Source organism: Stenella coeruleoalba (assembly GCF_951394435.1).
Source record: "Stenella coeruleoalba genome assembly, chromosome: 3".
Classification (NCBI taxonomy): Eukaryota; Metazoa; Chordata; class Mammalia; order Artiodactyla; family Delphinidae; genus Stenella; species Stenella coeruleoalba.
Window position 1 is genome coordinate 11,721,384 of NC_137148.1, and position 24,560 is coordinate 11,745,943.

At 37.6% G+C, this 24,560-nt stretch overlaps 1 protein-coding gene across 1 annotated transcript in view; it reads right to left on the reverse strand.

Moving 5' to 3' along the window:
• Positions 1-24,560, reverse strand: part of DNAH5 (dynein axonemal heavy chain 5) — a 211,086-nt gene that overhangs the window by 93,638 nt on the left and 92,888 nt on the right. Inside the window, exons 40-46 of the mRNA XM_079918021.1 lie at positions 21,299-21,452; positions 16,532-16,678; positions 13,763-14,004; positions 10,941-11,117; positions 10,305-10,506; positions 8,921-9,063; positions 7,880-8,014 (exon numbers count right to left, since the gene is read on the reverse strand). Of these exons, the coding sequence (XP_079774147.1) occupies positions 7,880-8,014; positions 8,921-9,063; positions 10,305-10,506; positions 10,941-11,117; positions 13,763-14,004; positions 16,532-16,678; positions 21,299-21,452 (1,200 nt within the window). The remainder of the gene's footprint in view (positions 1-7,879; positions 8,015-8,920; positions 9,064-10,304; positions 10,507-10,940; positions 11,118-13,762; positions 14,005-16,531; positions 16,679-21,298; positions 21,453-24,560) is intronic.

Below are 24,560 nucleotides of genomic sequence, written 5' to 3' on the forward strand. Positions count from 1 at the left end.
AATACATTTTGAGCTTTGGTGGTACAGGAGGAAACTGCACTGTGCTCTATAAAAAAATGCCCTAGCAATGTGGAGAGGAATACTAAAACTGACAGAAGGGGTGTTGGAAGGAGTAATGGGGACATGAGGGAAGAACCCCAGACTACTGACTACAGTATTAACATTTCCATGGTCATAGAGTGTAGTTTGGAAATCAATCAGTTGTTCAGAATATATGTACTGAGTAAGCAGAGCCAGCACTGCAAAGAAAACAGAAAGGGCTCACACTTCTCATGCTCCAGAAACTCAACCTTAAAGACCTCATTTTATTCCCACTGATTCATGATTAAGTCATGATAAAGATAATGTATAAAATATAAGAGAAAGTGGAGGTGTACTGAGATAAAATGCATTCTCATCCTATCCAAAAAAGAGTTTCCTTATTTCATGAAGAGCAAACCAGTTAAAATGACATTAATAACCCTTCAAGATACAACCAAGAAATAAGGCCAAGATATAAACAAAAATCTATACATCTGTCCTTGAAAATTCCCCCAGTTTGGTAATTTCAAATTGTAATTTTCTGTCATCATTTTAATGAACAATAGCAAAAGATGTGAACATTTTTCACCATTTTAAAATAGAAAGATATATAAACATATCACACAAATTTCCCATGACAACAGTACAATGGCAAGAAGAATTTCATATTCCCCTGACATAAAAGAAAACTGTTTAAAGTAATGTACTAGGCTAAATTTAGCTCTCCTCAATGAATTTAAATGGATAGAGCAATTAATAATCTCTTGACAACTCCCTATGGCAAACTAGAGCCTTCCAGATATTCCCTTATCTGTTAATGAGAACTCATAGGCACATGAAGATTTTATGTCTTGGGGGAGCCTTCTAAGAGCTAAAAGCCATAGGTGGAACAGGTGAAATAATATGGAGCAATAGCCACATCCCTGCACTTTCTTCCCCTTCATTATGACCCTAATTTCTTTGAAATAGCAGGAAATTACTAGAAGGAATTCATTTTAATATATAAAATTATTACTTTTATATATATATATATATAATTAAAAAGCTAAGTTGATAAAAACAAAGGAGGGAGAAAAATTAAATAGCTTGTGAACCTAGAAGCTGAGACTTCTTCCTGTGTTCATAACTGCTGGCCATTAAATAGTTACCGAATGAACTGGGGAGTTGGATAAGATCTCCCAAAAGCCTGAAACACAGCAACTTCATGTTCTCCTCCATCATAGATCTACGTGTTTGGGAATATTTAGGAAAACCATATACTTGGACTAGTGTCTCCAGCTGGACTTCCCCACTTAGATGATCCATCGCATCACAGAATCAACATATCCAAACGCAGACATCTCTGCCGCATCACAAAATCTGCACCCGCTCCTAGGTGCTCATCTCAGGGCTTAGCACCAACTACCTAAATCTCAACCAAGCATTCCCACATCCAACATCGATAAGGCCTATTGCAATTTAAATACTGCTTTTTAATGTATCTCATCCTCTCTGAAAAATGATATGCCCTTGATCAGTTAGTTGTCTTTCTCATATGGATTAATGTCACAACCTTTTAAATTGCCCTCCCTGCCTCCAGTCAGGCCTGGAAACTTCTTTATAAGTCATATACAATGTCTATATTGTGTGATTTACAATTTTGTCTAGACTCTTCTGTCTCCCCAAAGAAATCAGTTTAAAGAATAATTTATCATCTTTGTAGTATTCTGCCAGCCACCTTCTCCCTGGTCTCCTTGATCTACTGTCCCACTTCATCCATCTTTTTGGTGATATAAACCATAGTCCAGTTCATAAAACCAAATAGGTATATTCATTGATTTGATTATTGTCTGTCTCTCCCACTAGAACGCAAGGGAGGCAGGCACCTTGTTTATCTTGTTCATCACTGCCTCCTCAGTGTCTAGAAAGGTGTCTGGTACAAAATATTTATCTGTAAATATTTGATACATAGATCAATAAAGACAAGAAACTTGGGAGTCATCTCTAACTTTTTTTCTCTCTCTCCCATCCCTCTCCTCCAACAATATCCACTCAACCAAAAACGAGTCCTGTCTGTTCTGCTTCTCAACCACAATTTGAACACATCCTTGTGCTCTTTCCATTCCCACTCTTACTATCTTGGTCCACGTCAACCTCTCTCTGGAGGAATTACTGTAACCATCTCCTCTCAAGTCTCTCTGAGTACAGCCCTCTCTCTTCCATCTGCAGCCAGAATGAACTTGCTGAGTGCGGATGTAATCCCGCTTAGTATTCCAGTGGTTCCTTATTAGTGACTTACAAGGAACACCATGGTGCTCCCTGCTCACCTTCCAGTCTCATTTCTAAACATTCCTTTTCATGCTCTTGGTTCCAGCCCCTCACGGTCTTCATTCGTTCATAGTCAGTTAACAATAAAACAATAAAATGATGCTCCTCTCAGACTGACTTACAGTGTTCATTAAGAGATCCTTATTTACATATTCCTAACATAGCCATTTCTGAGCCAGAAATCTCTCAGCATTAGTAGTACCCAAACACAATTTGTGAAATATTGACTTAGATAAATGATCTTCCATAAAAGTCACTTCTCTCAACCCAGCTTATTGGTAAAGAGTTGAAATCTCTAGCAAGGGCCTGGACTAAGGGTAGTTTATGTTGTTCTCTGAGAACAGACAATAACTTGACTCTGAAATAGGAGAATGGTAGTCAGCATGACATCATCTGAAGCAATCTATGGCACCTAAACAACTTTCTGACCTCATTGTCTGTCTAGCTCACACATACATGGGATACTAGAGTGAACCCCAGCTGTGACAGTGACATTTTAGACATAAAAAACAGATGGTTAGTCATCCAGATAGACTTAGGAATGGGGTTGAGGAAAGCCATTCTATGCTACTCTTCTTCATTCCAAATGAAAAGCTCTAAAACTAGGGCAATTCAATTTTCTGAATTAGTCTCTTAATAGACAATTCAGCCTCTGTAATCCCTAAATTATTAACATTATATAAATATTAAATTCCCCCAAGTAATGGTCAACTCTTTCATTACATTTAGTCCTGTAATTCCCTAACGAAATGAATCCCCTCCTCCTCTGGGCTCCAGGGTACTTAGATTACTCCATAAGTAGCACTTATCACATCAGCTGTACTTGATTGTACACATGTCTGTTTCCCCACCCAGGGGGAGGAACAGGTACAGTTGAGGAGGTTGTGCACTGCCCAGTTCTTGGGTTCACTATTCACATTATTGTCTCTGTGAATGGGACATAACACAAAATGTGCATAAACTGCAATGGCCTTATGCAATAGCTCTGACTGGGTTTAAAGTTAGAAAAAAAGGGGTTAAACTGCTACTTCCCCCACTTATTAGCTTTATGACTTATAAGTCATTTTAAACCACATAAGTCACTGAACCACAGCTCAAAAGTGGGAACGTATACAGAGATACATAAATCATGTACATGTATGTGTATGTATACATACAACAGAATATTATACATAAATGATATAATACATGTGAAGACACTTAGTGAATTTAATGCATCATAAAAATGAAAGATATTTTTATTACTATAGGTATCTCTATATATCAGCACTTAAATCATTTTTCATACATATTACATCCAATCGAACTGAAATATAAAATATACTTAAGTTTAGGCTTCCATGTACCTGCTATTTAGCTAAAAGATAAAAATGGAGAGCTTATGCTTTTTATTAAGAAATCTACCTTTCCATTTTATTGTAACTCATCAAAACCAAATGAAAACAGGCTTATATTAGTAAAGTTTAAAATTCTCAATAGCATATTACAAAAAGTAAAATTATATCAAAAATATCATCAAAATATAATAATATATAACTAAAAGATAAAAATTTAAAAATGCACTGTGATAAATCAGTCATTTTAATATTAATAGGAATAAAGAAAAGTCATTGGAAGGATCAGATGGGTGAACCGGAAAAGCACAGTGGAAGACATGGGAACTTGGTTTCTCACCCAGGTTCTGCCACCAACTAACTATCTGGGAACTCAAATGAGTATTTTAATCTTCCTCAACCTGAGTGTGTTAATATCAACAGTGAAACCTGACATTTTTAGAGAGCTTTTTACCATAAAAAAATACTTTCACATATTATATCTTAAGAGTCTCCTCTGGAAACTGGTCTTCAGGCTATGCTCTGAAGCATAGAAAGGATTTTCTTCAATCACACGGGCCCCTACAGGAAGCAAGAAGGAGGTTGGAAGGGATTTCAGGAGGCCAGCTCCAATTCCATCAAAGCAAATCCCTTGTTACCTGTTTGATAGATTAGTCTTCTACATAAGATTTCATTAGGAAAAGTGGTTCTGAGTCTAGGAAAAAAAATGTGGAATTTCCTTCCAAGCTCTACAATTGTCATTCTTAAAAAACAAAACCTATTGCTACACAAACATTTGTAAGACGATTGTTGCACTCGGAATACTTCGAGATTATTTTTAGAACAGAGAAATCTTTTCAGAAATTCTCTTAAGAAATTTTCTTTTTCGTCTTATTTTCTGTATTGTTTACATTTTTAAAGGTACGTGTGAATTACTTTCAAAAATAAAAAAATTAAAACAATATTTGTTTTGAAAAAAAAAATCATCTCTCTTAAAAGACTAACTGAAATTTCCTTAGCCAAAAAGAGGGTGACCATATAATTTTGGTCCAAACTTCATACTTTGGATAGTAACAGGGATGCTATTCATTATTCATCTGGGACAACAGAAGTTAACTAGACAGTCCCAGGGAAAGAGGGACATGGAGTCTGTCCTCCTGCTGATAAAAGATGTGAAAGTGACACCATGGTAAAAACAAAGGAAGTTCAGGTGAAAACAACCTGTCAAGTAACAGACGTGTGTCCTTGACACATGTGCCATCATGGCAACACGGGAGGGATGGACGGTATCTATTTTCTCATCTACGATTTCAATTTGGTTTGGATCCAAATAAATGGGACACACAGAGACAAATGCTCAGCTCCATCAGCCCTTGTTTAGCATGAACGGCTGAAAATTATAGTGAGAAAGTTAATTACAGCAGTTTGGCTAATTGGAAGTTTTCTAAAACTAATGAGTCTAGCTTAATTGAAAGCCCTGATGCTTAGCAGTCAAAACAGGCACTAAACAGACCAGATGATCCTGTGATGCCTCTGAACAGAAAAAGAAATAGTGAAGTGTTGAGACCACTTTCTTACTGAAGGATAGGAAGGATTTGGGTTAAACATCAATAGTTGTGAATCAGATAATGGAACCCTAAAGAATACAGATGTTCATGTTATGAAAACCTGTTTTTTTCTTCTTCTAATTCATTATACTTCGATATGGTACTGCTTCTAGAAATTTATTACACGGTTTATGAATTTGTATATTAATAAACAGGATGTTTTCTAGATTACGTGTGCCTTTTTCTAGGAAATTAATAAGTATTTCATGCTATAGAGACATAAAGCACAGGTCTTTACCACCTGAGAGGGGTAAATAACACCAACAGTTACTAGCAAAAATACGTGACAACTCCTTGCCATATACTAAAGAATTTGGCTAGCCTTTGTCCCTGGTTCCTAGGAGGGAGCCTTTAAACCCGTGGAATTTCCCGCATAATAAGAACGTCTTTGTTATTCACTGTGGGTCCCTCAGACCACTCATGCCAGAAAGACCAAACTACGATTAGAGTGTTAGGGCCTTAAACCACGTGATATCAGCTGACTTCCCAGGGGGAAGGGGTTTGGAGACTGACTTCAATCACGTGGCCAACCAATCATGCCTATGTAATAAAACTTCAGTAAAAACTCTGGACATGAGGCTCAGGTGAGCTTCCTGGTTGCTGATATACACAGATATGCATGGAGAGTAATACATCCTGAGGACAAAGAAGGTTCACATTCGGGACCCTCCCAGACCTTGCCCTATGCATCTTCTTTGGGCTGATCCCAATTCATATCTTTTATAATAAAACCATATTCATAAGCATAGCATTTTCCTAAATTCTGTGAGTCATTCTGGTGAATTATCAAAACTGACAGGGTCATAGAAACCTTTCAGTTTGCAGCCAATTGTTCAGAAGTGTTGGTAGCCTGGGAACCCCTGAGCTTATGGCTGGTTCTGAAGTGAGAGAAGTTTTGTAGGGACTGAGCCCTTCACCTGTGAAGTCTGCACTAACTCCAGGTGGTTGCTGTCAGAATTGCACTGCAGCCCTAAAGATTCAATCCACTCCCAAGAAATGTGAAGAGCTAGATAGCTACCTTACATAATGAAAAAAAAAATCACACTTTGATTTAATGCTTAACAATCTGCATCCACAAGCAACGTTATATTATAACCTTTAAAGAGATGTTCTCCAAAAGTAAAACAAACTTTTAAAAATATAAAATGGTATCAATGGAATGTGTATAATGTTAGCACCTTGCCAGCCTAGGATAATCTAGTGTGCAGTTCCCCAAACACAAAAATACCACTGCTGAGTCACTGCAATCTGGGGTACACCTTCGATCCAGACCTTCCCAACACAACAGTGTGTAAATGATATTCATTAATGATAGAAGGCTAGCCAGTTTTGGAAATTCCATCTCTAACAGAGGAGCATAATGTTTTGACAGTCTTATTTAGAAACTTAATCAATGGTCTTAGTTTTTTGGCACTGTGTAGTCACCAATTACATTAAGTGATTAAAAAGTCATGATTTAGCCTTGTTCCCAAGAATTCTCATTGCTCTTTGATATTTTCATTCCAACAACTATAGAACAACGAAGTTAATCAAAAATGAAGTTCTTTGGATTTGAATTCCCCTAAAAATTTCCCTTCCATTTTCAATTTATGAATGTACCTTTTCCTAACTCTTTTTCATATGTATCTTTTCAAGTGTACCATTTCATACATTTCAATTTATAAAATGTATCTTTTATTAATGTATTAATGTTCTAATAAAGGTATCATAGATTATTTGCAAACAATTAAAGCATGGACTGAAGTTTAAGATTTACTCTCTGGTTTCTTAAATAATTTAGGAATAGGAGAAAAAGAACCAGTTAGCCACTGCAAGCCCTGGTCAGTCTTGGCAGTTCCATTGACAAAAGCCATGCAAACTTGAGAGTTGTTCTCTGTTCCTCCTCAATGATACCATAAGCAAAATCTTTAATGTGCTAAGATTCTAAGATTGTATTCCTTGCTGCAGTTGATAATAGGAGCCATTGTGGAATGTTAAGTCAGTGAACAACAAGATAAATAGGAACCAGAGATTGGAAAAAGAATAGAAACTAGATTTGAAGAAGATCAGACTTGAAGCAAGACCAGCTTCAAGATTCTTTGATGCTAATACCCTGTTGTGGAATCATGAAGTAGATTATGTAGAGGTGGATAGGGGGAAGGGAGAAAAAGGAAACAACATGAAAAGTATTTCCTTAGATATATTAGCAGTCCTTGACTCAAGAGAAAGACCATCAAAGATGACTCCAGTGTGTCTATCCTAATGACTAGAATAATAGTAACACCCACAGAAAAGCAGACAGTAGGGAGAAGAAGTAGGTTTAGGTGGGGAATTAAAAAATATTTCTTTCAATTTTGGATTTTGCATGTTCACAGGCTTTTCTACAGAGATATTCTAAACAGAGTTGAGGCTTTTAACACCATATATAATCTTTTTATTTCTCCATAATTTAAGATTATATGTTATCATCTAACTAGGGGGAGATTCTATTGCAACAGAAAAATAGAGATAATGGAAGACGTATGTAGGGGATTTACTATGGCTGTGAAAGTGCACATGAAGTTCAATGGGGACAGAAGAACAGCATGAGATTTGAGCCTCCAAAGCTTATCGCAAACCTGCACTGAACCAGCAGCACCAGTGAGCCAGTACCTGAAACATCAGCGGGGTGGTTGCAGAAGAAAAGTTCAGACTCTTGATCATGTGGCTTTCAGGATCGTACTTTGACATAAATCCCTTGATTATGACCGTTTTGGCTGTTCCTTGTTCACCAATTAACAGCACAGCCTAAAATAGGAGTTGAGAAAGAAGTCCAAGAAATACAATAAAATTATTGTCATGGGCTGGATTGTGTCCCCACAAAATTTATATGTGGAAGCCCTAACCCCCAGTACCACAGAATGTGACTACGTTTGGAGACAGGGTCTTTAAAGGGATGATTACATGAAAAATAAGGCCGTTAAGGTAGGCTCTTGTTCAGTCTAACAGGCATCCTTACAAGAAGAGGACATTTTGACACACAGAAAAACAAAGATGCACACACAAGGACCATGGGAAGACACAGTGAGAAGACAGCCATCTGCAAGCCAAGGAGAGAGAAAGGGCTCCAAAAAAACTAAACCCGCCAACACCTTAATCTTGCATTTCAAGGCTCCAGAACTGTACAGAAAGAAATGTTCGTTGATTAAGCCACTGAGCCTGTGGTATTTTGTTATGGCAGCCATGGCAAAATAATATAATGATCAAAAGAGAAGGATTTCTCTTTAGAAAAACAAGTCAAAATTCACTTTCTCTCAATATATGAAAAATCATTACTTAATTATGAATTAAAGCTATTCAACTTTAATATTGTTACTGAGGAATAATAAAAGAAGTATATTAATTTGGCTAATACTTTTATTTATTCTAAATAGCAACATAAAACATTCTAAAATAAATGCAACATGCTTCATGTTTTCTTTTTTCTCTTTTTAACATCTTTATAGGAGTATAATTGCTTTACAATGTTGTGTTAGTTTCTGCCGTATAACAAAGTGAATCAGCTATATGTATACATATATCCCTATATCCCCTCCCTCTTGCATCTCCCTCCCACCCTCCCTATCACACCCTTCTAGGTGGTCACAAGATGCTTCATGTTTTCAAGGGACATTTTTAAATATGTTACTTTTAATAAAAGTGAAAGAGCCATACCTTGCCCTGTTTAGCGATGGTTTTAATTAGGAAGTCAGTTCTCACATTGTCAACATTTGGCACCAGGATGGAGCCATATTCTGGGGTGATATTAGATGGATACACATATTCCTCAGTACACGTCTTCCAGTGCATCCACTTACCTGAGGTGAACAGAGAACATTTACATCTTCTTATTCCTATTAATAATTTAATTCCTAATTATAATGAGCAGACTTCCTTGAATCTCATGAAGCCATCTTCCAAAAATTCCCCACAAAGTAAAATGCATTAAATTCAGACATCTAAGTATTTCAGTATGTGTTCGCGGAGTCAAAATTTCCCAAGAAACTATTTCCAAAGTGGTAATATTAGGAAATAGTAAGAAGTATCTTGGAATTTTCTTTTTAAACATGTAGGTTTTCAAAAACAAAAAGTGTGTATAGAAATACAGGACAGGGGACTTCCCTCGTGGCGCAGTGGTTAAGAATCCACCTGCCAATGCAGGGGACACAGGTTTGATCCCCTGTCCAGGAAGATCCCACATGCCACAGAGCAACTTAGCCTGTGCACCATGACTACTGAGCCCGTGCACCACAACTACTGAAGCCCGCGTGCCTAGAGTCTGTGCTCCACAACAAGAGAAGCCACCTCAATGAGAAGCCCGCACACCGCAACGAAGAGCAGGCCCCGCTCGCCGCAACTAGAGAAAGCCCGCGCGCAGCAACAAAGACCCAGCGCAGCCAAATGAATAAATAATTTATTAAAAAGAAAAATACAGGAGAGTGATAGTCGTATATACCTAAAATCATTTTTCATTATGTACTTCCCTAACTGTAAAACCAAAAATAAAACATCCTAGGATGCCATATATAAATATTATGTATATTTGTACTTCATATATGTGTATATATGTACTTTATATATATGTATGCACATTTAAATAAACTTAAAGTATTGCAATACATGCATAGATACAGATGTATAGATATACACACCTATTTCATAAAAATATACCTACTTTGTCATTTTTTTATAAGTTGCTGATTATATCGAATGAATGGCTGAAATCTGATTTGGTGATTTTTTTTAATTTGTTTTTATTTCATTAAATGTTCAGTACACGATATATTTAACAAGAAAATGTGCATTTGGAACTCAATTGAAATAAATATTTGAAAAAGAAACAATTGACTCTCTTTCATACGCACATAAACATTTCCATTTCAATTTTACAGCCAAGAGTTTTCATTACCATTTAGAAATATAGATGATAGCTAGCTAGATGATAGATTGACAGATGATAGATAGATGATAGGTAGATAGATAAATAGAGTGTAAATATTAGCCATTTTGAAAAAAACTGGTCCCACGTGTGATGGATGGATAGAAGAGAGGTGCTCACCATCAGATGCGACGTAATAGTCAAACATGGTGTCGTCAGGCCCTGCTAGAGGCGGCAGGTCCAAGGCTAGCCTCTCCTGGGAGCACAGCCAGTGTTCCATGCGGCGCCGGCCATCCAGTTCCAGCACTGCCCCGACGCTCCACATTAGGGAGAAGACGTAGAGTCTCCCCAGGTGCTCCGGCGTGACCTCCCCACCTTGTTCCTGAGCACGAAAGAAACTTTTCTTTTACTTACTTAATTCTCCAACCAAAACTTGGCTTTGACATTTTAATGAAAATAGCAAAGATCTAAAAGGGATAACAGTTTTCCCCCAAAACAAGAATGAGGGAAAGATGAATAAAACTGGAGAACAAATGCAGAACTGATCTCTGGGAATACCAAGCTGGTCTCCAAAATAAATTCTGAATGCTTGTTAGACGACTGAGAACCTGCCCCTAATCCACAAATCTGTGGTTTGCTTTGTGGAAAAAAACAAACAGAAAAAAGAAATGAAAGAAAAACACAAAATATGCACTGTCCATGTTTGAAACCTCCCCACTTCTCCATGGTTCTAAGAATCATGTTCAAATATCACAGACCCTGCACAGTATGGCTCAGCTAAAAGGAGAGAGAGTTCTAGAAAGTTAAGTGATTTACCTTGGAAGGGATCAGGCCTTGAAGCATGTTGATGCTTTGCATGATCACAAAGGCCTCCAGCATCTCCATCTGGTGTTCTAAGTTCTGAATACTGAAGTGATACAGGTCTGGAAATGACTTGGTGTACAGCTGACGAAGAATTTCAGCTTCTTGAGGCGAACGTTTTTTAAGAAAACCCTGTTGGTTTGCAGATGCATGCATTAATTGAATTTATTAGCACACCAGAAAAATGGCCATTTTTGGACAAAAGTTTCTAAATATCGGTTAACAATAATAATAATAATATCTAATGATTATACTGCACTTCTGATGTACCAGACCTTGATATAAATTCTTTCATGTATTACCTCATTTAATGCTCAAAACAACTCTGTGAGGTAGGAATTGTTATTATCCTTTTACAGATGAGGAAACTAAGGCCCAAGGAGTTTAAGCAACATGACCAGGATCCCACAGCTGGTAGGTGTCAAAATTCAAACCCAGAGTCTGATTCCAACATCCCTACATTCAGCTACTACACTACACATAAGCTCAGGTCTTGAAGCAAGATGGAGGGAAAAGTTTTCGGCTCTTGATTAAAATATGCTAGGAGAAAATGAGGAGGCATATACATGGAAATAACTTAGAAAAAGAAAAAGGAATAAAAGATGAACAAAGGAAATCCATCCCCAGATTTTTCAAACTAGGAAACAAAGGTTTATCACAATTTTATTTCTTCTAATTTAATGAATAACCAATGTAGAAAAAATATCAAAGAATACTCAGGAAAATGGGGAATTCAGTCATTTGGAAACCCAATCTTAGGAAACTACATGTGATTCATAACAAAATATCACTTAACACAATATTTTCTTCCGGTGAGGAAAGTTCCCTTGGCATCAAGAGATCAGGTCATTCTTAGAGATTCTGAACAGAAGCAATAAAATATTGATTCTCAATCATCCATCATTTCATGAATTCAACATGATTGCACAGCAACAAAAAGGAAACACAGCACTTTCAAGCTCATGGTGCTATGCAATCAGCGTGGCTCACAGAGGCTCGTGGATTCCCATGAACACAACTTCCCCATTGGTCTGCCCTCTAGTAGTTCTCTCAGAGCTGCCCTGCCCTGCTCTAAACACCTCCAGTCTTGTGAGGCTTTCTTCTTGCTAGCCATTTGTAAGCAACTTAGCGGTAAAGGCCTTATTCAAGCCTCAACATGGACAGATATAATAGAAGCTCATTTCATAAATAGCAAACTGTAAATATTCATTAGCAAATAGTGTAAAAGTATTGTTTAAAAGCCTTTGTGAATTTAAAGTATTTGGGGGAAAATCACAAATTCATTTTCACTTGGAGTTTGCTGCATCTGTGGTTACCAAGGCTGAATGTATTGTGGTACTTTTTTAAAAAAAATTTTTAAACACAATAACTCCTGCACCTTCCTCCTCAGAGATTCTAAATTGATAGACTGAGGTATGACACAGTCATCTGTATTTTTTTTTCTTTTTTTTTTTTGTGGTACGCGGGCCTCTCACTGTTGTGGCCTCTCCCATCGCGGAGCACAGGCTCCAGACGCGCAGGCTCAGTGGCCATGGCTCACGGGCCCAGCCGCTCCGCGGCATGTGGGATCTTCCCAGACCAGGGCACGAACCCGCGTCCCCTGCATCGGCAGGCGGACTCTCCACCACTGCGCCACCAGGGAAGCCCAGTCATCTGTATTTTAAAGAACTGTCATTGGTGATTATTCTTGCAAAGCCAGGGTTGAGAACTCTTGCTCTGTATTCTTCTTAAAGGATGGATAATTTAACTGTGAAATCTGAAATCTTCAGAAGCATTTTCAATGACATATTAAACTGTACTTCAGTATCATTTTGCTTTAAAATCCCCTCCTTCTTCACATCTTCATCTACTTGATTTAAAATATGAATTCATAAGTTTTCAAACAAAATTATCTCCGAAAAACTTATGTAAATAAAAATAATAATTTGACCAACAATGTCAAAAAAGATTTTACAGGTGGCTTGTCTAATAAGCGTTCTTCCTTACACTATAATATTTATTTAGTAAAATATCTAAGTATGCAAGGCATTCAATTATAATCTTATGATAATCAACATACTCTTACATTAGTAGTAATAAAATAATATACCTTATCATGAATTGAAAAGATATTATCTGAAATATTATTTCCAAGTGTGAACTTAAAACTAACGTTATGACTATTGAATCTCATAAAAATTCTTTATATAAATTTTAATAAATTGTCTCTTCGAGTTAATATTCTAAGACAGTTGTGTTCATGGGAATCCACGAGCAACTGAATGAGTACCTTTTTAAAATATCATGAATCCCCAAAGTGATACAATTAAATTTTCCTTATTCACTCACAGTTTGGTGGGATTGTTTTTTTTAATATTTACTTGGCTGCGCTGGGTCTTAGTTGTGGCATGCGGGCTCTTAGTTGTGGCATATGGGATCTAGTTCCCTGACCAGGGATCAAACCCAGGCCCCCTGAATTGAGATCTCAGAGTCTTAACCACTGGACCACCAGAGAATTCTCTAGTGGGATTATTGATTCACCTAGGCCTTGCAATTATTCCCCAGCCCACGGGGTGTAATTCACAGGTCTAAAATTATCAGAACCGAAGAACCCTGAGCACTGAAGAAACCTGTAAGGGACAACCTGGGCTGAAGGTCCCAGAGCATTCAAGGATCTTCCACAAACATCAGCATTAAAATGCAATTACACCAACAGGTCTGCAGAAAAATCAGCGCACACTCTAAAAGAATGCTAAAGGATCTGTTTCCCTCTTTAATTATACAAAAAAAAATCATACCTCAAGAATAGGACTCCAATCAAGGACAGAAGAACTCATGAAAACCATCCCATTTCTTGAGACAGTAGCAGGCGAAGCATTGTCAATGTTATGAGGTTCGAAAACAATCTTGCAGTTTGGAGCCATGGGAATCCGATCACCATTGGCAAGGGTTAGAGTTTTGTTATCATCCAAAACGGAATTCAGATTTTCAATCCAGATGGCATCTACTGGCCCATCAAGAACTATCCAGATATGCTCCCCTAGAACATCCCAAGGGCAGGGAGAAAAGCATACACACACATATATGCATATATACGTAACTACTACGCTTGAAGAAGTGCTATAATTTGATGTCATTTTCATTAATTTTTAAATAAAGCTTTGATCTAAATGATTATCGTATTTTGTCACAGAGGACTCTTCCTGTTCTTTATATAGCAGTTGTTTCAAGCCCATAATCAAGAAAAAGTCATTAGTCATTGAACAGATACTCCCTGAGCACCTTCTCTGTATCAGCACAGTTCAAGGGATATTGTGATAAAAAAGACAATATCCTGCCTTCACAGAGCTGACTTTCTAAGGGGTAGACATGACAATCAAACCAATATGCAAAGAAATATATAAGAAAAATTCAGCAGGATAAGAGGGTGAGGCATTTTAGATAAGGTGGTCAATGAAGTATTTCTGGAGGAGAATGAAGTGATGTAAAGATCTAGAGCTAGAATTTTTCAGGCAGTGGAAACAGTAGTTGCAAAGGTCCTGAAGTGGGTACAAGCTTAGGGTGATCATGTTCCAGGAACAGCGGGAAGTCGAACCTGGTTAGAAAGAAGAAGGGAAGGGGGAAAGGGATGTGAGTGATGTCAGAAAGGCAGAGCCACGGAATCCATTCTGGTCTGCACACGTTTAGTCTGAGATGTCCAACAGACAGCCCATAGAGCTGTTGAGTTGGGAATTCAAGGGCTAGAGATTAAAATGTAGAAGCCATCAGCTTAGAGATGGCATTGAGAACCATGGCCTGGGTAAGTTTCTTCTGGATCACAAGTATAGATAGAGACAAGAGGTCTGAGGACACAAGCACTTCAACGTTTAGCCTTCTGGTAGGGTCTCCTCCACTGCTTCCTCCTTCCGGCTGAGTTTCAGTGAAACAGAAGTAGGAGGCGAGCCAGCCAGTAAGGTATCCCTGAAGTCAAGTGGTGGAAGAGTTTCAAGAATAAGAGTGATTGGGCTTCCCTGGTGGCGCAGTGGTTGAGAGTCCGCCTGCCAATGCAGGGGACGCGGGTTCGTGCCCCGGTCTGGGAAGATCCCACATGCCGCGGAGCTGCTGGGCCCGTGAGCCGTGGCCGCTGAGCCTGCGCGTCCGGAGCCTGTGCTCCTCAACGGGAGAGGCCACAACAGTGAGAGGCCCACATACCGCAAAAAAAAAAAAAAAAAAAAAAATAGAATAAGAGTGATTAACTGTGCCAGATGCTACTGAGAGCAGGGTTATACTGAGAATCGATAGAATGTCCAACAGAAACGCCCTTGTAAATGTAGGTGTTCAGTTTAATAGTTACTCTTAATTTCTTAACCACGAGTTAACTCTTACTTACCAACACCATGACCAAGTTTGCAGTTCTAATTTTTATCTCTAATTTAACAACTGTGGAATATTCTAAGTCAAATCAAATGCTATGAAATTCCTAATCGTGCCCATTCAACTAGCAGTTTAAGTAAAATGATGATCTGATCACCAGAGTCCCTGTGAAAGAAAAAGCATATGTTGCCTTTCTAGAAAGGATTTAAGAAGAAACCTCTCTAAGCACCTGTTCTTTAAGGTAACATTTGGTTACTGGATCTGTGTTTACACAGGATTACTAGAACAAATCAGACACAAAATTTTATTTTATTCCCGTATAACAACAGCAATTTCTAATATGAGCACGCTTTAGAAATGAAGCGCTTTCTTTTCTCTTTTAACAATTGGTGTTGGGTTGATCAGCCACATTCTCTCAAAGAGAACGTCAGTGGTGCCACTTTAAACGTTTTTCAACAGAACACTGTTGCCCGAAGTGTGGACTCGTGAAGTAAGCCAAATGTCTTGTCCTCCTCCTATATTCTTATTTGTCCCTGCAATTGCTTGCACTGTGCTTTTCTCTTACTTATTCAGGAGTGAGAGGAGAATTGCTATCATCTCTTCCATCTGAGCTTATTTTCTGGGACCACTGGGCTCAAGTCCCTAAGTTAGAGAATATTCAGAGTGAACCACTAGCCCTTAAGGAGTGTGTTTAAACAAAAACCAAACACCCATGTACATCTAAAAGAGAACAATTTGTTAGACTTCATTTTTTGATATACACAATTTTCTTTCCAAAGAAGCCCATTTCCTCCTGTGATTTTATAGGAGAATCGGTTTTCTAAAAATAAGCCATACTTAAACAAGAGTACCACTTTTTAACGCTTCAGTGAAAACAGTGATGATGAAATCACTTGAATACAGTACTATCAATGTTCCTTAACAGCTTTTTCTAACTATTTTATCCTAAGTTTTCAAAGGAATATAGAAATATTTTTTTCAAAAGGAAAATAATTCCCTTTGTAACCAAAAAAAAAGGGGGGGGGGTAGTTTTAAATACACTAACCAGTCATTTCAGTATTTCAACATTCACAAATATCATACTGATTTATGAGTTCTTGGTCTAGGATAAGATATAATATGGAGACTACAGTTGTTCTACTAACTTTAAATAGCCACAAAGGATGTTATTTAGAAGTACATGTCAAAAATTATACTTGTAATTCATCTTCTACCTTTCTTAGCCCTCAATGTTTTCCTCCAAAGAGTAGAAAATATCCCATCGGTCCAATCATTCGTTGCCACGTCAAGCCGACCAAACATCTGTGGAGCCGTAATCGCTTTGGGATTCATCCTCATTTCCCGGTGTGGTTTTCCACAATCTATACCAAGTAAATACAAATTTTAAACAACTCCCATGTAGAATGAGCCATCATTAGGCAACATTGAACCAATTGGCAGTGTACTGTCAGCAGGTGTTCAAAACATGAAAAAATGCAAAATTACATTGAAAATACATGTCTTACTGCATTTCAAGTTATCATAATTACCCTCATTATATTTTATTGACTAAAGCACTTTTTATCTTCTGGAAAAGAAAGTTGCATGTTACATAAGGGGAAAATGCTACCATGCTGGAAGTGATGAAGGAATTAATGTAGGATGGAAGTTCTTCAAATTTCACAGCTCAAAACTCTTTTGGTTTATGGCGTATTAGATTAACTTTTATATCTGAAATGTCACTTAAAGACACCTGATTCTCTCCATTAACAGCTTTGATTTGCTGAGATATGGTCTTACTCATTTGGAAAAAAATCAGCTAAACTAATGTTACAAAAATCAAGGATTTTTTCTTCTGTGGTCAGCTTCAGAAAAGGTATTCAAATCTTTCAAACCCTAAAACTATTCTTAAATAAGATGGATTCTGTACATAGGGGATGGTAGTTACTAAGTAAAAAATTGAAGAATAAGATTTAAAGTATATTATATGTGGAATCTAAAAAAATGGTGCAGAAGAACTTACTTACAAAACAGAAATAGACTCACAGACATAGAAAACAAACTTATGGCTATCAAATGGGAAAGGGTGGGGAGGGATAAGTTAAGACTTTGGGATTAAAATATACACACTACTATATGTAAAATAGATAATCAGCAAGGACCTACTGTATAGCACAGGGAACTCTGCTCAATATTCTGTAATATCCTAAATGGGAAAAGAACTTGAAAAAGAATAGATACATGTATATGTATTAACTGAATCACTTTGCTGTACACCTGAAACTAATACAATATAGTAAATCAACTGTATTTCAATTTAAGAAGTTTAAAGATTTAAAGTATAAAATCATAAAAATAGAGGCTAAAATATTACATACTGTGTGAAAGATTGACAAACACAGGCACACATACATAGATATGTACACTGGAAAAGGTGTTACATTAAAACCTATCTAGAAAATTAGAGAATAGTTCTCTTTTTCCAAAATCACAAAAAAGAATCAGGGTAATTATTTGCAATATTTTACAGTGCTGAAAAATTCAACTTAGTCACAGTTCAGCTTTTTCAATACATGATATCCGTAAGACTGGCAACATTTTTAAAAAATCTAATCACACTTTACAAAAGGCCAGCAACCTCTTCAAATGTATCACAGGTGAAAACTGGACTTGGTCTGTTGCCCATACAAGAGAAACTATCAAAAATTATTTCATTATGGTTGTAGGTAGAATTATATCATTTTCATTTAAAATATGATACCATAACATTTTTATAAGAGCACTCTAAGGAAAAAAAAAAAAAGGTGGAGTGACTGTCCTGATCACTCCACCTTCATGGACTCTGCCCCAGAGTAAGCACCCTTTTCTTGCTGTCACCTTCTTAGGACCTCCTTATGGAAGTTCCCAGACAGCCCCTCCTGTCCCAGTCTATTCTCTACGTGGCCACCGGATGGTCTTCTACACACAGGGCTGATCACACCACTCCCCAGCTCTATGGCTTCCCATCACCCACAGGATAAAATCTCGGTATTTATTGTGACTTACAGAGCTTCTCATGACATGCCCTCTGTACTAATTTGAATTCCCCCTGGAAGCTAAGCCTGAGACAAAGACATGGGAACTGAGAGTTTGGATTCAGGGGAAAGAGAGAGTGAGACAGGAAAGGAGAGAGAGCCAATAAAGGGCTCATTGGTGAGCCGGTCACAGATGGAGTGTCCCTCTAAAAGACAGGAGGTGGGACATTTCCCTTCCACTCCTTCCCTCATTGGTTAAGGGTATGGCTGCCTCAGGAGCATTAATTCTCACCCAACTCCTTCTTCCAGGCTGAGCCAGTTCTCTAGCTTCAAGGAAAGTCATAAGGCTGAAAAACCGGGAGACACCGCTGGCATCTGGGGGAAAAACTCTCCAACAGTTGCATCTGCAGCAGGAGAGGGCCAAAGGGATGCGGCCCTAGGCACCAATAGCATCTGCTATACCTCGTCATCTCCCCCACTCCCACAAATTAGATTTCATCCATGCCAGAGAGCTTCTCCAGGCATATCAAGCTCTCGTCAGTCCCTCCTACCTGCTCAGCCTCTTCATTCTGCTAAGAATGCCTTTCATCCATCTGCTACTCAACCCGCAAACCTCAGATGAAGTAGCACCTGCTCTGTAAGCCTTTCTAGAATTCCTTCGAAAGGTTTCTGATCTCCTTTGCCTCTGCTCACATCATAATTGTCCAAATCTTCCTCATGTCCAATCTTCCATGCTGAGTTACAATTACCTGTGTCACTACACTACACTGTAAACTCCTTAAAGACATGGTCATTTTTTTTCCATGCCTGCTTTCCCATTTCTAGTACAGAACCTCAAAGTACAGAACATCAAAGATATTTGATGAACAAATACATGACGAATAAGGGAACAAATAACATACATGGGTCCTGCAGAAGTTCAACCCAATTACTTTCTCAATCTTTTGGATAATCCAAGTTTTCAGTAAAAAACAATATCATTTAATATAACAAATGTTTACCCTACATACTAAAACCAAGAACAGGTTAATAAACAGAAAATAGTCTCATAATTTATTCATCTTTGCAAAGAACTTCTCCAAAACCAGTGATGCCATATTGATTACATCATTTAGACATATTATACACAATGTATCTCTATTGTTTAATATTTAGTACTCATTTTGTTCAAGTCATTGTACCCAGTGCATTTGTAGTTTATTATTAACAGAAGGCAGCTTCATAACAACAACAAAAGCATCTTGAAGCATAATTTGAGAACAAGAATACATCATTTTAATGCTATGTAAAAATCCCAAAGCAGAACCTTAATAGTACACATGAAAACCATGTGGTAAGTTTTGCAGGTGTGACCTCTCAGTTTTGGTGGAGGTAGGTGCTAGCTGAGAGCATAAGCCTGTCTCAGTGTGAAGACCCCCTGGTAGAGTCCTGAGGTACAGAATTCACTCTGTCCCATAGCTGAGGAAATTGAGACTAAATCTAATGTATGCAGGACCCTAGAATAAATACAGACCATAGTCACCAACCAATACCTATGCATTGGGGTTCCATGAGCTGACTGGAAACGCAGCCGGGCAGCTTTTCCTTGTGGGACAATGTATGATGCATTCTAACAGCCAAAGTTCTGTGAAATTTTGGAACTGCCATGGCTAAGGGCTGCGAATACTTTTAAGAAGGAAGTCGTCAATGTCTAATCAGAACCAGAGAATACAAGAATAATCATGAAAAAGGTAATGCCCATTATCCTTAGATAACTTTAGGTTAGGGACTTAGATGTAAAACTTAGGGACATCTGGAAATTAAATACATTTATTTCACTTCACAAGAAAAATATCTGATTCTGGGTGGGAAATTAGTTTATAATTAGGGTGATTTTTCACTACATAGAATTTAAGAGTTGGGATTAGAATTATAATTATATTTATTGAGAGGTAGCACCTTGTGTTAAGTCATAAGTGGCAAATGGTATGGTTTACTGGGAAAATTCTGGGTTTTTCGTTAATGGGACCTGACCTTAATTTTGAGTCTCATCATTTACCATCTTTTTGACACTGAATATTTCTGAAGTTAAATTTTGACTTTTTGGTACAAAATGGGGATAATGATAGCCACATCTCAAGATCATTTTGAAAACTAAATGGCATAACATATGTAAAACATGTAGCACAGTCCATAAAATCACTTTAAAAAAATGTTTTTCCTGAAGCATTATTCAGAAAAGCCAAGATATGGAAACAACCTATGTGTCTACCAATGGATGAACGAATAAGGAAGATGTGGTATACATACACAATGGAATGTTATTCATCCATGAAAAATAAGGACATCCTGACATTTGTGAAAACATGGAGGGACCTTGAGGGCATTATGCTAAGTGAAATAAGTCAGACAGAGAAAGAAAAATACTGTATGATATCACTTATATGTGGAATCGAAAAATGTCAAACCCAGAGAAACAGATTGTAGGACGGTGGTCACCAGGGATTGGAGGTGAGGGAAATGGGGAGATATTGGAAAAGGGTACAAACTTCCAGTTATAAGATTAACAAATTTGGGGATCTAATGTACAGCACGGTGATTATAGCTAATAATACTGTATCATATACTTGAATATTTCTATGAAAGTAGATCTTAAATGCTCTCATCACAAAAAAGAAATGGTTATTATGTGATACGATGGTGGTGGTAGCTAATGCTATGGTGATAATTTTGCAACATATAAATGTATCAAATCAACACACTGTACACCTTAAACTTGCACATGTTATGTGTCCGAATTATATTTGTATACGATAAAGCTGGAAAAAAACGTTTTTCTCCTCTGGTCCAATAATGTACTGTGTTATCTCTAAAATCTACCCAATAGTCAAAAAAGTAGCATCCCCTCCTATAAATATATGCTAACATACATCTACATGTGTGTCCCTCTTGGGGCATTCACATGTGTCACAACAGTTTAAATGTGTCTCCAGATTGACCGCCCCTTACCTGCCATGGCGTTCATCAAGGTGTGGATGCAGGCGGTTTTCCCTGCTCCACTAGGCCCCAGGGTCATCATTCCATGCCGCACTCTCTGTGTTTCAAATAACTGGATGACTTTCAGCTTCCAAGGAGGATGGTTGATTAAACCAGCTTCTTCAACCTGAAAACATAACAAACCACCCACATTGGGCCACATGAACAGATATCTGGACTTACCATTGTGCTCAAAATAAGTATAGACATGGAGCGAGGTTAGAGAAATGGGGAATTATGGTTAATGCCTATGAAGTTTCAGTTGGGAAAGATGAAAAAAGTTCTGAAGACAGACAGTGGTGAGGTTTGCACAATACTATGAATATGCTTAATGCCACTGAACTGTACACTTAAAAAATAGTTAAAATGGTGCATTTTATGTCATGTGTTTTACCACAATGAAATCTATATACTTTTGGCTGCACCGCAGGGCTTGTGGGACCTTAGTGCCCCAACCAGGGGTGGAACCCGGGTCCACGGCAGTGAAAGCCCAAGTCTTAACCACTGGACTGCCAGGGAATTCCCAATAAAAAAATATATTGCATAAAAAATATATATACATAGGCAAAAGCAGGCTGAACATAATCAAAATTATATCCCAGGCAAACAAGAAACACCTACAATTAGATCACTCCCTAACACCATACACAAAAATAAGCTCAAAATGGATTAAAGACCTAAATGTAAGGCCAGAAACTATCAAACTCTTAGAGGAAAACATAGGCAGAACACTCTATGACATAAATCACAGCAAGATCCTTTCTGACCCACCTCCTAGAGTAATGGAAATAAAAACAAAAATAAACAAATGGGACCTAATGAAACTTCAAAGCTTTTGCACAGCAAAGGAAACCATAAACAAGACCAAAAGACAACCCTCAGAATGGGAGAAAATATTTGCAAATGAAGCAACCGACAAAGGATTAATCTCCAAAATTTACAAGCAGCTCATGCAGCTCAATAACAAGAAAACAAACAACCCAATCCAAAAATGGGCAGAAGACCTAAATAGACATTTCTCCAAAGAAGATATACAGACTGCCAACAAACACATGAAAGAATGCTCAACATCATTAATCATTAGAGAAATGCAAATCAAAACTACAATGAGATATCATCTCACACCAGTTAGAATGGCCATCATCAAAAAATCTAGAAACAATAAATGCCAGAGAGGGTGTGGAGAAAAGGGAACACTCTTGCACTGCTGGTGGGAATGTGAATTGGGTCAGCCACTATGGAGAACAGTATGGAGGTTCCTTAAAAAACTACAAATAGAACTACCATATGACCCAGCAATCCCACTACTGGGCATATACCCTGAGAAAACCAAAATTCAAAAAGAGTCATGTACCAAAATGTTCATTGCAGCTCTATTTACAATAGCCCGGAGATGGAAACAACCTAAGTGCCCATCATCGGATGAATGGATAAAGAAGATGTGGCACATATATACAATGGAATATTACTCAGCCATAAAAAGAAACGAAATTGAGCTATTTGTAATGAGGTGGATAGACCTAGAGTCTGTCATACAGAGTGAAGTAAGTCAGAAAGAAAAAGACAAATACCGTAGGCTAACACATATATACGGAATTTAAGAAAAAAAATGTCATGAAGAACCTAGGGGTAAAGCAGGAATAAAGACGCAGACCTCCTAGAGAACGGACTTGAGGTTATGGGGAGGGGGAAGGGTGAGCTGTGACAGGGCGAGAGAGAGTCATGGGCATATACACACTAACAAACGTAGTAAGGTAGATAGCTAGTGGGAAGCAGCCACATGGCACAGGGATATTGGCTCGGTGCTTTGTGACAGCCTGGAGGGGTGGGATAGGGAGGGTGGGAGGGAGGGAGACGCAAGAGGGAAGACATATGGGAACATATGTTTATGTATGACTGATTCACTTTGTTATAAAGCAGAAACTAACACACCATTGTAAAGCAATTATACCCCAATAAAGATGTTAAAAAAAAAGAAAAGAAACACCTACAGTTGACTTTGGGAATTAAATACACTTATATTAACATTTTATTGAATGTATGTATTAGGAGCAACTTAAGAATAAAGGCTCAAATATCAAAATGTGTTTAAAATGTTTAATTTAAAAGATGATATTTAATTTAAAAGATAATTGCAAGCGTATCAAGTTGACTGATATTCCATATCAATGTCAAGCCATCTTTATAAATCTTCTGCATAGTTTTTATCTATCAAACACATGTATGGAAGCTACGCTGCCAAACGCTATTCTAAGTTTAATCTTCTATGAGATTAGTACTATTGGTGTCTTCATTTTATAGGTAAGGAAACTGGGGCACAAAGAGACTAAGCAACTTATCCAAGATTATTAGTTGTTAAGTTATAGAGTAGGGATTGGAACCCAAGAAATTCAGCCCTATGGTCCATGCTCTTAACCATCATGCTATGCTTAAATTCACTATAAATGATGTTCTTATTTTTACTTAAATAATTTTGGATAATAATCATGTATCATTTTATGCTATGTATTTTCTCTTCAGATTTTTCATATGCTATAAATTACTAATGTAAGTCACTTTATAAATTAGTTTATACTTAGCTTTTTAGGCAATGCTACAATTAATTTGGCCATATGATGAAGAAGCCATTTGCAAAATGAATTATCACTTTTACCTGATTAGGACATTAAGATCTTTATATACTGCTATTTAAAGGGGAAATGGCCATAAAATACTACCTATTGATTTTTATTACAAATATCTTCAAAGAATTGAAATGTATTTTATAAATATGAGCTAATCACCATTTCTATAAAAAATTTTTTTAAAAAAACTCTTTTTCATAGGAAAGGAAGTTGAGGCCCAAGGTTTTCATGATTCATTTCCATTCCTAGGAAGACTATAAAAAGTTACAGCTGCGCCAAGTATGGGAAATCCAGACACCTAATGATACACTTAACATGATGGATCCCCCCAGAGCCCAAGGAAGAAATCACAAGTGATCTTGGGCCTGGGGAAAAAGAATGACAGCTAAGGAGCCATATGAGATCACTGCAAATGACACTCAGTAGCTACAGTCCTGAGACCAAAGCAATGTAGTAAACACCAGGGCCACAGAGAGAAACAAAACCAGCATGGGCAATGCAGCCGGCCAAGCTCCACCAGCCCCTGCTGACCCATCACATTTCATTGGGAATCTGGTGTGGACTGGTCTCCATCAATAATGGGGCCACTAGCACATGGCTAACTGGACCTG